The sequence below is a fragment of the Lathamus discolor genome, chromosome 4, assembly GCF_037157495.1.
Source record: "Lathamus discolor isolate bLatDis1 chromosome 4, bLatDis1.hap1, whole genome shotgun sequence".
In the NCBI taxonomy this organism is placed as follows: Eukaryota; Metazoa; Chordata; class Aves; order Psittaciformes; family Psittacidae; genus Lathamus; species Lathamus discolor.
The window spans coordinates 86851200-86866173 of record NC_088887.1 but is presented as its reverse complement, the minus strand read 5'-3'; the positions used below and the strand labels follow the sequence as shown (position 1 = coordinate 86866173).

Here is a 14974-nt window from a genome sequence, read left to right as displayed (position 1 = left end):
AATGAATAGGAGAAAACTCCAAAGCAAAAAATCTAATACATGCAAATCAGTATTGGAGAGAAAATACTTTAAAAGACTCAGGTCTTCTGTCAACAAACAGTGAAAGCAGCTAGAATGACATATTTCCCCTGAGATTTCAACATTAAAAAATAACAATAATTTAACTACATAGAGGTACATGGTACTAGTCAAAACAGCATAAAAGAAGGAGTCTCAAATCTCCAAACAGTTGCTTCTGAAGGGGTAAACAATACATTTATGTAAGAGCATGCTGTGCTCTGGTAAGCTAGTCTGCTGAAGAACTATTCACTATACTTAATGCTTAGATGATTATGGGGGGGGGGTGGGGGGTGTTTGGTTGGTTTTTTGTTTGTTTTTCAGGTTTTTGAGTTTTCTGGGGGGAGGACTTGGGGGTATGTGCACAGAAATCACCACATAGAGAGGGGGAACACAGATATCCAGCACAGCACTGCTTTGTGAGATGCTGATATACCAGAAAACTTACCATTGTAGAAAAGCAAGATATTTCCTATAGGATTTTGACCCAAAGAACTTTTTTGGGACATGAGTTTTTCTCCTGTTTTCCATTCCAGACATATTGTTAAATTAATGCTAGTGAATAATCTTTTGTACAAGAATGTAAAAGAAGGAGCAGATTAATGGTGTGCATTGGCTTTGGTTGAGATTATTAATTTTCATCATAGTAGCTGGTATGAGTCTATGTTCAGGATTTGTGCAGGCAACACTGTTGATAACACAGGAATATTTTAGTTCCTGCTAAGCAGTGCTTACAGAGAGTCAGAGCCTTTTCTGCTCCTCACCCCACCGCTCCAGCGAGTGGCTGGGAATGTACAAGTAGTTGGGAGGGGACACAGCAGTGACAGCTGACACCAACTGACCAAAGAGATATCCCATATCATATGACATCATGCCCAGCATATAAAGTTTGGGGGGGGAAGGAAAGGAGGGACATTTGGAGTGATGGTGTTTGTCTTTCCAAGTAACTCTTAGGTGTGATGGAGGCCTGCTTTCCTGGAGATGGCTGAACGCCTGCCTGATGATGGGAAGAGTGAATTAATTTCCTTGTTTTGCTTTGCATGTGCGTGCAGCTTTTGCATTACCTATTAAACTGTCTTTACCTCAACCCACAACCATTCTTACTGTTAACCTTCTGATTCTCCTCCCCTTTCCACCTGGGGAGAGAGAGCAAACATCTGTGGGGCGCTGGCTGGGGTTAAACTGCAAGGTGGAAACTGTTTCTTCTTGTTACACAAGTAACAAAGTGGTGGACATTTTTGTTTGTACTCATGGAAACTCATAAGCAATATAGGACTATGTTTGTTATGACTGAAAGTATTGTTTATAATTGCCAATATGTCAAGGTCCAAAAGCATCTCAGGTTTCCTTTATAAGCAGAATATACCGCAGATGTGACATGCACAGAATGCAGCAAATTCAAATGTCACGGTCATTTGCTCATAGTGTCTAAATATTCAACAGTTTAGCTTGCATACATATGGAAATACGGAATGCCATTGCCCAATGCAGTAGAATTTGGTATTATACATGTGTGGTGGTATGAAGGGCTGTATTACTTTCAGTTGTCAGTATGCTTTAACAAAGTAGTATCTGGAAAATTTTCCTTTATCCAGTGTTCTAGCTTATGTCACTGTAGCAAACATTCTGAAAAAAAATTGATTATATCTTTCAAGAATTCTTTATAAATTGTTACTGTGCTTACAGCACTTTTTGGGAAAAGTAATTAATCATAAATAATAACAGTTTTATCACACCGATAGGGTATAAGCTACTATAAGATTGGTCTGTTGGTTTCAAAGCTAATACAATTGTCCTCATTTTACTGACAGTTCTTTCTTCCTGCCTTTCATCTCAAGCCTCCTGTCCATAAGGACACTGAAGGTTTCTATCTGCCCTGATGTCTAAAACGAAATCTCAGATTCTCACACGTCTGTTTATTCACCTCTGTATTTTTTTTCTCTCCACATAATGGTTTCTTTTACATACAACAACATATATAAACTTTGTGAATATTTTGCTTCAAAACTTTAAAAAGAAAACCAAAACACCAAGACAAAACAAATCCCTATTTATCTTTGTCTCTCTTAATAGAAGATGTGAAGTCGTCATTTTTGCCTCCTCTGTAACACATTAATGGTGATACAGAAAATGTTATCATGTAAGTGAGTAGATAAAGAAGAAAAAAGATCCCCTTTATTATTCACATTTTTATTGTTTCTTTTACAGTTACCACGGATGTAACTGTTACGGTTGTATTAAGCTTTTATTTATATTCCTAGTCTACTTAATGGTTTCTACTATGCCTTAAATGCTTTCTTGATAGATTGTAACTCTGTAGACAAACACATATTTATTGGGACTCAAGCTCAATCTAAAATAACATCATTGTTTAACTGCCATGGAAACAGTTTTCAAAATAAAAGATGAAAGTTAAACTCTCACCGACTTGAAAATTAACTTTCAATCCAGGTCTAAAGAGTGGCATCATTCATTAAAAAATCAGGAAGCATTCATTAATCAGGAAGCAGATTTCCAGTTTGCTGTCTACTCAAAAATTTTAGTTGTACCTTGACAGGAAGGAACTGCTCCAAGCCACAAATTATTTAATACTAAACTATTTTTTTTTTTCCTACGGAAATGGGACTGTCACCTCATCTGTTCTATTCCATTGTATATATGCCTACTTAGGGGGATGAATCCTACCCTAATCCTTAGGTCTCTAAAACTGTAGTCTGTAAATATGTCTTAAGCTATCACACATGCTAAAAAATATTTGTTAAACAATACTTTTTGAAAACCTTAAAATTCTTTGGAAAGCATCTCATTAATTTTCAATCATCTCTGAAACAGACAACAATGAAATACTTTTAAAAGTAGTTAAAATACCGTATAAATTATAACTGAATGAATTTAAAAATGTATAGACTTAGATTGATTAATGTCTTTATACATGTATTTTCCTTCCGAGATTTACCACGTAGAAAGAATCAGACCCAAGCCAGGATAAATTATTTATGCAAACCAGAACTTTTGTGACATTTTGCATAAATGCATAACTTTAAATTTATATCAGTTTGCACTTCAGTCTGATTTTCTTTATTTATAGAAGCTTCTTCCCTTGACTCAACAGTAAGGGCCATGACTGTGGTAAGGATCATGCATTTCTCCTGGTGAACAAGCTCTTCAATTGATTTTTTTATTTTTTTTTAATTAACAAAAGGTTTTAATCTCAAGAATTTCAAATGTCATAAATAATAAAAATATCTTCAGATTTTTTCACTATCATTCCATTAATAGTGATTTCATGACACAACTCTGTTGTACAAGTCTGCTCATGAATCTGACGGGTTTTTTGGCTGGGATACAGAAAATAACTAGAAATAATGATCTGAGTAAAATAATGAATATTTGGCCTAGCATTTCTACAACTTTTTCAGAATGAAAATTATTTTCTTCAAAATTCAAGAAAGCTTCAAAATTTCTCTTTGAATAGGCACATTTAATTATCATTATTCAATAGTGCATGGTGGTTAGTTCTCTATGCTAAGAAAAAGCAAAATAAACTTCCTTTAAAAAAAAAACAACCAACTGAAAATGTCTTGCGAGGTAAGTTGTCCACTTTAATAAAGTTTATGTAATATTTGTTATTCTTAATACTCATAAGACATGTAACTACATTTACATTCTCTGTAACTTTTAATACGTATAGTCCTTTTAAAGAATCACAATAGTTTTGTGAAGTCCCATGCCTATATTGCAAATTTCCATCCGTACGGGTGTCTGTGTTCTGGATTATAAACTTTTTTCACCAGCATTTAATGGAAATTTTAAACTATAAAAAGTTGATTGCACCTCATAATTTAGGAAATATTACTTTATTAAGCCTTGTACTTAAAAGTGCAGAGGAGAAAATTTCAGTGGATAGAAGCGTTGACTTTAAGCTTTTGTATTATTTAAAAAACGGTCTTCCATACGAAGTAAAATTCCTAAGAGAAATGAATTCTTCAATAAATACTCAAAACTCATTATTATTAGCAGTTTCAGGAACGTATTTGGCTTAAGTATGCACCTGCACTTGGAATTTAGCTATCAGTTAAACTTCTTTGCGCTTGAACACGCATACATTAGAACTGCTGACAACATAAGGCAACGACCCACAGCTTTGGAAATAAAGGAATGCTTTTAATGCAGGTAAATTGTTTTAATTTACTTTGTGATGAAGTCAAGGGCAGTTTACAACTTACAAGCTCAAAAATGCTACCAGTTCTATAACAGACAAAAGCACTGATCAGTGCCATGAACCAAAATATCCACAGATGCAGTAAGTTTAGACTAAACAGATATATGAGTATATATATTATATACATGCACACAGGTACATCATGATCTATAGATACATACATATATGACATATATGGACATATACACATGTATGCATATATACACACATATATCAGATCTATTTGAATTGATATGCATATGTATAAGGTAATAATGTCTTTGATTTTGGACAAAATAAAGTTCTTCCTATTTTTGATTTGTTAGCTCCAATTTTACCTACTCCCTTTGTTATATAACTTACCACCTTTTTGTCTGATATTCAGTTTATCCACAATCTTTTCCTCTTTTAAGATTTCTACTTAAAATTACAGAGGTATCCCTGCTATTTTTTTAAACTAATTTTTTTTTTTTTTTTACTTCTCTCTTCCTCATGTGTTGGATTCTAAACAACACATGAGGCCTATGGCCACACCACCCTGAAAACACCCAGCCTCATTTGATCTCAGAAGCTGAGCAGGGTTGGGCTCGGTTAGTACTCGGATGGGAGACCGCCTGGGAATCCCGGGTGCTGTAGGCTTTATACTGTCCTGGGTTCAGCAGTAGCAGTCATTTTTCTCATTCTTAAGTAGCTGGTGCAGTGCTGTGTTTTTGACTTTCAGCCTGGGAACAGCACTGATAACACTGATGTTTTTAGGTGCTGCTCAGTAATGTTTATTCTGACCAAGGACTTTCTGAGTCTCATGCTCTGCCAGGGAGGAGAGGAAGCGGGGAGGAAGCAGAGGCAGGACACCTGACCCAAACTAACCAAAGAGGTATTCCATACCACAGCACATCATGCCCACTATATAAACTGGGGGCAGTTACCCAGAAGGGCAAGGTCACTGCTCGGGTCAGGCTGGGTATTGGTTGGCGGGTGGTGAGCGGTTTTATTCTCTTCCTTTCTTTTTTGCCCCACATTGAGCGCCAAAAAGAACTGTAGTGGATTAAGCCCAGCTGGCAACCAAGAAACCATGCAGCCGTTCACTCACTTCCCCCCCTTCCTCTCCCTGCTCCCGGAGGGATGGGGAGGAGAATTGAAATCCCAGTCCATACTTCTTTCCTCCTTTCACATGTTGCTTACAAAAAGCCCCAATTTCTGGAATATAAAATTCAGAACTGTTTCCACACAAATCAAAAAAAAAAACCCTCAAGCGGTCAAATGCCTTATGTTCCATTTTTACTCCTGTAGAAAACATACAAGTTTTTCTTCAGTCCTAACCTTGCCATTCCTGAACAGCTTTACTTGAACCATTAAGGTATTTTTTTAAGTTTATTGATCAAAAGCATCTATAGAATTATTGATCCAAAATGATACATATTTTTGAACTGATCACAAAGGGGTTTTGATCATGGCTGTACAGAAACTAGGAAAAGTTTGTTGCTTTTTTTTTCTTTATCAAGCATTCCCTAATGATTTATTAATACTTTCCTATGCTATAGCTGAAGTTGTTGCATTTTCACCACCACTGGGAACAGCAGGAACAACACTGAAACTAACAACAGATTCTGTAGAATTGTGGAACACTGGTAAAAGAGACATTATATGTATTTCAGCAGCACTGTTATTAAATTTAATCTTAGGAAACAATTTTAAATCACAGAGCTATTTAGTGCCATGATGCTAATGACATATATTCTCATCACTACTTTTTATTGTGAGAAAGACATGTTTAATAGCGAAAATGGTTTGTGCCAGCCACTGTGCAAATGCATTTTATAAGTGTAAAATGGTGGGGAAGAGGAGCACCCTTATTTTGTGAGATATTGACACAGTAGTACACTAAAGGACTTGCTGCTGTTTGTCATTCAGGGGAATGGACATTATAACCTAGCATGTTTTTTCCATTTCTATTTTTCATGATGTAACGATTCTGTCACACCCAAGTGACTTTAGGAGAACAGCTAGTGAGTACACTTCTACTGATTTCTGTACCTCATAATTTTACATTTAAGAATAAAAAAATTTTTGAAACATCATGATTATTTATGTAATCGAATAAATTGGAGCTTATATATGATATATATAATAGAAAACCATATAAATGTCTTCTGCTTAATTTAAAAAATAATTTTGAAAACACCACTAAATGTATATTTGTTTGAGAACAGGAATACAGTGTGGCTCTGTCAATGCTGGCAGTGCTATGGATAATATTGCTAAAAAACAAATCAACCCAAAAATCCAAAACCAAAATAAAACAAAAAAACCCCTCCAACTTATCTGAAAACAGGCTATGGGAAAATACTCCCTCACTCATGATAAAACTATTGCTACAAATACTTTGTAAAGTAAATAAATCCATTGCTGATACAGTGTTTATAGCCTTTATTTCCTAGCATACTACATAAACGAAAACATACGATTTGAATAAAAATAAGTAATACCTTGATTGCTTGATAAACATGTCAATTTTTGAAATCAGTTCACATAAACTTTAATTTTATTACTAAACTATCTAATATTTTATTGTTTTGTTAGGGTTTCTTTTTCCTTGTTCTTCTGCCTTTCATTTGTTGTGTTTTTTTTTTTTTCATTTTTCCCAATATTTTTTTGGTAAATAATATAAACATACTTTAACATTGTATATAGTCTTAGCAATCTAACAAGAAAAATTAACAATGTAATCACTTATTGCTACTGTTCAGAGTGCTATAGTAGCTTGAAAGTGCTGAGTTTTCCATTACAAATTACATACCTGAAAAATGTGGTATCTTTTTTAGATTTTTTTCCCTTACCTAAGCCATGCCTATGTGTTGACATTGGTGGTAACACAGTCCAAGCCTTGGTCTTTGGATTGTAACATTCAACAGTGTTTAATGTCTTTAAACCATCACGGCCTCCAATGACAAACAGCTTGTCATCAATGACAGCCACACCAAACTGAAGCCTCCTGCCATTCATCACTCCAGCCTGAATCCAGATGTTTGTTCTGAGATCATACTTTTCAATAGTTGTAGCACCTGATGAGACATAATAGAATAATAGCATAATGTATACCAAATGCATACAAAATTGTCATTAGCTTTTTTTTTTTTTTCCCTAAGAGTGTCAAAATTTTAATATTAATTTCTGAGTACTTCCAACATTTTGAAAAATATTTGTTTCTTTAGATAAAGTCGTCCCTGGAATGTCTGTATTTATTTATTTAGTTAGTTAGTTAGTTAGTTAGTTAGTTAGTTATTACTTTTTTTACAGTTCAGTGGCATACCTAAGAGAACTAATCTTGTTACACTCGATTCCAATCTTACATAAAGTGTAAAAAAAAAAAAATCCTGTAATATTACATGATGTTTTCATCAAGAATTAGAAGCTGTATTTTAATTTGGGTCCATATTTTCTTTCTTATTTTAAGTACTCATGTGTAGGTTTTTTCAGACATGTTTCTGATGGAAGTACAGAATGTATTTACAACCTCAAGCAAAATATTTAAAGAATGTTTCCATACGCCTTCAAAAACATTTTCTTCTGAACTTTGTTATTTGAATTACTCTCACAGATGAACTCAAAAGCTATAAAGAGCATTATGTATAAAAAAAACTTACCAGTTAATCATGAAAAAGTCATTAAGAAGCCTCTGCTGTTAAAAAAAAAACTTGTATGAAATATACAAAGATGACATACAAAATGAAGAGTTTATTAACAAAAACAAGGGACAAAGGAAGCATAATTAACTAGATTTCAGAAAGTGAAAACATAATGCATTCTATTAATTGTAATATGAGTGTAGGAAAAGTTAAAGCAAAAGCACAAATATTTAAATGCAGATGAGTTTAAGTTAATCCTTACAAGCAAGACTTGATAATTCATCTGAAACGTAACCAACATTTTATTTCTACATAAACACGAGTGCTTAATTTTCAAAGTTTAAATATCCCTAAAGAAAGAATCAACAAAATTATTAAGCTTTAACAGCTACCTATTTGGATTATAATGTAAGGTTAGAATTCCATGGGAAATAATTCTTTTAGGATTCATTTATTCTTTGGAATAGAAAAGCAATGAACCAAGTGCAAACAAACATCATGAAAGCAATATTTTTGTTAATTGAACTAAAAAAAGCTTTAATTTAAATACAATTTGTATATAAGCATAGCAGAGCAGCAATAATGTACAATTCAACTGGATGTCTTAAATCCCCTGCTAGTTTCATGAAGCCATAAGACATATGAAGCAATTTTTGAATTCGATTAGGAGACATATGTATTTATCTTTTTGCCCCTAATTTAAAAACGAGAATCATGTAAATGTATTAATCTTCAGGTTTGAAAGAACAAAATTACAGATTATCTGATATAGTTGTTTGGTGGTGCTGCAGGACATATTATAATGATGCACATTAATAAGGTTATGCTATAATGTTTGAAATTGTTTATATGTGGAATCTATTAATGTTAAAAAGTAGAGCTTCAGCATATGAGTTCTATAATGCTGTCTACTTCCGCAGTAAAAAGTACAGCTCAAAAGCTTGGTTGCTATCAACACCCACCTCTACCTTTCAGGTAGTTGTAGAGAGCGATAAGGTCTCCCCTGAGCCTCCTTTTCTCCAGACTAAACAACACCAGTTTTCTAAGCCACTTCTCATACGACTTACTTTCTAGACCCTTATTACAGATACCCCCAGCCAGCAACTAAGTACCATGTAGCTGGTTGCTCACTCCCTGCCCCGGTGGGATGGGGAGAAGAATCAGAAAAGAACAATAAAAAAATACATGGGTTGAGATAAGAATAGTATAAGAATTGAAATAAAGGAAAATAATTATGATAATGGTGATGGTGATGATGATAAAAACAATCATCATCGTCATCATCATCATCATCTGGAGAGAGGAATAAGCCCCCCCAAAACCCAACTGATGCACAATAAAATTGCTCACCGTCAGCTGACTGATGCCCAGACCATCCTCGAGCAGTGGTCAGCGCCTTTCAGCAAATTCCCCCCAGCTTATATACTAAGCATGACACACTATAGTATGGAATCCTTTTGGCTAGTTCAGATCACCTGTCCTAGATGTGTTCCCTCCCAGGTTTTTGTGCTCCTACCCACTGGCAGAGCATAAGATACTGAAAAGTCCTTGAATTAGGGTAAGTGCTACTTAGCAACAACTAAAACATCAGTGTTACCAACATTATTCTCAGACTAAAGCCAAAACACAGCACTGCACCAGCTACTGGGAAGAAAATTAACTCTCTTCCAGCTAAAAAAATTGGAAAACCCTTCACCAGGTTTGCTGCTCTTGTTTGGAAACACTCCAGGAACTCAGTTTCTTCCTTGTAGCGAGGGGACCAGAAGTGAATACACTATTCCAGGTGCAGCCTCACCAGTGCCAGGTACAGGTGAGGCTTCCCTATACTTCCCTAGTTCTGCTAATACAAGTGACCTCAGCACACAGCTGGCTCATATTCAACAGCCTATTGACCTGCAGATTGGGGATGAAGACTGGCTAAAATTTCTGCAAAAATCCATTCATTCCATATCCTCTACTGTGGTTGGCTGTTCCCTGACTGTAGCATACAGAGGACTAAGCTCCCTGTAACAGAGAAACCTCTCCAAAGTTTATTTTTCTTTGGAGAGTGTGATTATATTTTAGAAACAAAGCTTTCAGAAGACAATGAGGCTGATAAGGTGTCAAAAATTACAGGGATTAGGAATTTTACAAGTAAACAGTCCTTTACTAGAAAAACCCCGGGTGAACTGAGTGGAAGTCAAAAAGTATGTCAGCAAGCATTGTTTCACTTCACAATACACAGCACTCTTGCAGCCATTTTGGTCCTGATCTACATTTTATATCTTCTGCGTGTCAGTCTCAGCAGTTTGGAACTGACACCACATGGTCCCCTGGAGGGTGGGAAATAACGGGCATGATCTGTGGAGAGATGGTTGGAGATTTATGCAGAGATCATTGTCCTGGCTTCAAAGTATACAGAGAAACATTCACAGCATTTTGATTCCTGTCACAGGCATGCTTGACTGCAGAGGATACCTTAAGATGCAAAAAAAAACTCCAGGAGCTCACATTCACCTCCTAAGTAGGTTACAAATTAGGCTGCTTTTGTGAGAAAAGATGTGTGTTTTCCTGTAATGCACAGCAACAGTCCGAGCTTTTCCAGGGGCTTCAGAGACATCTTGAAAATCCTGTTACAGGGGTTTTTGCCTTAATGTTGCAGAAGGCCACATCTGGTTTTAGGATAGGTTGTTTCTCATCTTAATCTTGTCCTCACACTAGTTGGCCTCTTTCTTAACATTAACTTTGAGCAACTGCCAGACTTCAGCATTCATTTTCAGCATAAGCCTGGACTCTGTCTTGCAAATCTTCTTCCTGACACTGATCAACCAAACTGTTTCTTTAGTAATATCCATATCGATATTAGAGAAGAGATTCAGAGCAGCCCTGCAGAGAAGTACTTGGGGGTGCTGGTCGATAAGAAAACGAACATGAGCTGACAGTGTGTGCTCACAGCCCAGAGAGCCAACCGTATCCTGGGCTGCATCAAGAGGAGCATGACCAGCAGGTCGAAGGAGGTGATCCTGCCCCTCTACTCTGCTCTTGTGAGACCTCACTTGGAGTATTGTGTGCACTCCTGGTGTCCTCAACATAAAAAGGACATGGAACTGTTGGAACAAGTCCAGAGGAGGGCCACGAGGATGATCAAGGGACCGGAGCACATCCTGTATGAATATAGGCTGAGAGAGTTGGTGCTGTTCAGCCTGGAGAAGAGAAGGCTGTATGGGGACCTCATAGCAGCCTTCCAGTATCTGAAGGGGGGCTACAGGGGGCTATAGGGATGCTGGGGATGGACTATTCATTAGCGACTGTAGTGACAGGACAAGGGGCAATGAGTTAAACAGGGGAAGTTTAGACTGGATACAAGGAAGAAGTTCTTTAATGTAAGGGTGGTGAGGCACTGGAATGAGTTGCCCAGGGAAGTTGTGAGTGCTCCATCCCTGCCGGTCTTGAAGGCCAGGTTGGTCAGAGCCTTGGCTTACATGGCTTAGTGTGAGGTGTCCCTCCCCATGGCAGGGGGGTTGGAACTAGATGGTCTTAAGGTCCTTTCCAACCCTAACTATTCTATGATTCTATGATATACCTCTCATCTCTCTTCATGATCCAGTCCTATGCTTGGACTAGAATTGGATAAGCACCAGGGTTCTTCCTTATCCACAACCTTTTCCAGAAACCCTTCTTTCTAAAGGTAAGAAATTTAGGTTACAGACTTGAGTAAAGCCGTAAGATTGCCCAACTAAGCCTCTGATACCAGCTCCCTCAGACTGTGGCCACAGCATGCACGAGCTGCTGTAAAGACAGCAAGCTTGTGCCCTGTAATAGTCCTGTCACACTGTCAGGAAACGATTTCAAAGAAATGACAGCCACTTTGTGAACTGCAATGTGCACTCTACTGTAGTAGGACACCAGACATTTGTCAGGGTAGAGCCTGAAAGTAAGGAAGTGATGTTGAGGTGAAATGCAACATCAAAATAGAGGTATACCATTTAAATATATCAGTTAGCATCACTGGCTGGCATCACTACATTTTCTTATCAGGTGTAAACATGCAGGCAGGTGAGAACTTCAATGAAAGCACAACTTTAGATTAATATTAAATACATAGACACACATGCTTTTATACATATATAAAAAGCATACATTTTATAGAGAGGTACGTGCATTTATTTTTTAACATATATGTAAATTTTTCATCTGTAAATAAAACAGGGAAAGAAGAATAGAGTATTTGTTTATTTTTAAGCCTCTATTCTAGAGATGATAATAACAGGGAGCATAAGAGTTGCATTTTCTTTCTTCTAAAATTGATAGTGGGTGTTGGTGTCTAGTGTCTGATATACTGGAGTGACTAGAGTAATCAGAACAAGATGAACAGTCAGAAAAGGAGTGACCCATCAATCCAACTGACTTGTCAAAATGCATCAGAAAATTGCAACAAAATCTCACCGCACAAAATTCTAGGAAAGTATACTAGTCATAAATACATCCTTAAGCATGCAACAACATGCCAAGTTATATAGTCTTTGCCATCATGAATGCAAGTGAAACTTGCTTTCCTAAAAAACTTTGGATAATAACAAACTAATGGATGTTTATAAAAGAAGTTTTTCACTTAAAAGGGTAGTGGGGCAGTAACCACAGATCACAACTGTACTTATGTGAGTAAAACAATATAAGAATTTCAGATATATACGAAATATGGCAGGTATTTTCTGTAAGGGATATTTTTTGATAGATATATCTTCAATAAGGAACACACACAGAATTTAGGTGGTCAGTGGTATTACAAGTATTACGGGATTATGTGGGTCAAAGTGATTATGATGGATATCTGCCTTCACAGAAAGTAATCACTAAACAATTAACAGTAAATTATGAGTCACATTAAACTTAACCTTTATATGTACTTCAATTTTTTATTGATGTTCCATCTTTCCACTTGTCAGTAGAAAGCTGATGTAATTTTAGTCCCTCATTCATCTTTGAATATGTTCTTTGCTTGGTTTTGGTTTTAGCAGAAATCATGTCCTTTTCTCAGTCGTCATATCAACTACCACACTTGCTCTCTACAAACTGGTAGAATATTTATTCTGGAAAAAGAAGAAATAGGCAAGTCCCTTTTAAACTACAATGATATCAGAAGGAAAGCAGGAAACTAGAAACAACTGATAGAGAGAGACCATACATGGTCCAACTTGTCTACAGGTCATGAAGGGTCTATAATTTCATAGGAATCTTTTCATGGTACAGCTGAATAACGTGGGCACACATAACAGTGATAGCTCTATAGGAGGCCCCATTGTCTTAGATTAAGTCTCTGTTCCACAGATGCAAGAAGTTATGATTTTCTCAGGTGCCACTGAAAACTGTCAGAAGTATAGGAAAAAAACATAGCAGAAAGAAAAAACATAGACAAGTTTATTTAGCTATACATGTATGAGAAAAAAGAGATCTTAAAGTTTATTAAAGCTACCGGAAACCAAAATGCTCAATGAAGACCTTATTGTTGAATTTACTGTAATGTTGATGTGATTTTTATTGTATTAATAATAATGTATTGGTGCACTTAGAATTGTGAATAACTGTAAATTTATTAATTTTTATTTAGGTAAATAAAAATATATGAATTCAGGATTTAAACAGGCTGTAGATTTCAGGGCCAGAAAAATCTAGCCTATGTTTACTGTGTTAGTATGTATAGAACTACTCACAAATAGGTCCCATTTAGTTAGACACTGAAAAAAATTTAAAATAAAATCAACTAAATCTATTACAGACTGAAAACAAGACTTAGGATGAAGAAGACATAAAAAATAAACAGTTTGATAACAGCAAATATTGGTTAGTTCTACGGTCATATATTTATTTGCTGGATTTAACTAGAGAGAGGTAAATGGGGGAAGAGGGAGGGTGAGGTGGGTGGGAGGACGAAAGAAAGGAAAATGATAAAGCAGATAGTAAAGTGAAGGTGAGATTATCAGAAGAAGATGACAGTCCTGAATGCTTATATTTCATACATATTTTTTCCTTACTGGGTTCTAGTGTGAGCAGTAAAACAAAAATAGAAGAAACACCTGGTTGCAGCAATCACTTCAGTGTCCACTCCTCACTGGCAGGTTGGGGGCCAACCTGCAGTTCCTTCTATCCTGCAGTTACTTTGAAAAGGATTTTAGCAGGCTTTGTAAACTCAAGCACCTCTATACAATTCTATGCATCTAAACTGTGATATGAAAACACTGTGTCTATGACATAGGCCTCGCATTCTTTCATTAATTCTGAATAAGTTAGATTGTTCCTGCAATCTAATTATCTAATTATCTAATATAATTAGATTACAGGAACACAAATCACTCTTTGCCACGAGGTCTGGAGGGACTCTAGAATATTCCCTGTACATATGCATCTAGCAGAAAAAAAGGGAAGAAACCCTCTTATTAATTTTCACTACTTCCAAGGTGAGATCAGTAACTAGAGTCAAACAACTTATTTTAAACCACCACGGTGTGGCGCTGTGGAAAGACAGCGAGATGCTGGTTGCAGTGACAAGCAAAAGGTGACAGCACCACATGCCAGCTGGGCTCAGGAAGCTTTCTTCTCTCTGCCATCACTTGTATATGGCAGCCAGCAGAGCCAACTCCTAACTGAAGCAACTTCCAAACTGTACAAACTGGAAGAAATGACCAATGTTGGTTAATCCTGCCTACCCCAGTTCTATACAGGCTGTGGTAGGATGACTTACCAATGTTAGAAATCTGTAGACAACTACTTTTTTCCAGTCTTCATGGGCAAACTAAAATTCTGGTTAAATAATTCAGAAAAATGGAAAAAAATCTGATTTCCCAAGAATAGGAGGATGGAAGGAAGCAGAAAAGATACAATGGTATATTTTCTTAGGGAAACAGGAGATACAGGTTTAACACAAAAATACAAATTAAAAGAAAATTAGCAAAAATACATTACTCATTTTTTAGGTGCAGTGTATGTGCTGATTGTGCAGAGATAGACATATTTACCTATAAAACAAAACACACGGGATGCCACAGTATAAGTAAAACACACTAAGCACAAATTAAAATACTGCTAACTTAATTAAGAAATTACATTAAATAAC

The 14974-nt window shown here is 36.2% G+C and overlaps 1 protein-coding gene and 1 pseudogene across 2 annotated transcripts in view; one reads left to right on the top strand and one right to left on the bottom strand.

Annotated features, from left to right (window-relative positions):
* The window catches only part of KLHL1 (kelch like family member 1), a 196870-nt gene that overhangs the window by 22969 nt on the left and 158927 nt on the right, over positions 1–14974 (bottom strand). For both annotated transcript variants that reach the window (XM_065675814.1, XM_065675815.1), the window contains one exon: positions 7096–7320. In XM_065675814.1, the coding sequence (XP_065531886.1) occupies positions 7096–7320 (225 nt within the window). The remainder of the gene's footprint in view (positions 1–7095; positions 7321–14974) is intronic.
* Positions 4779–4897, top strand: LOC136014183 (5S ribosomal RNA; annotated as a pseudogene).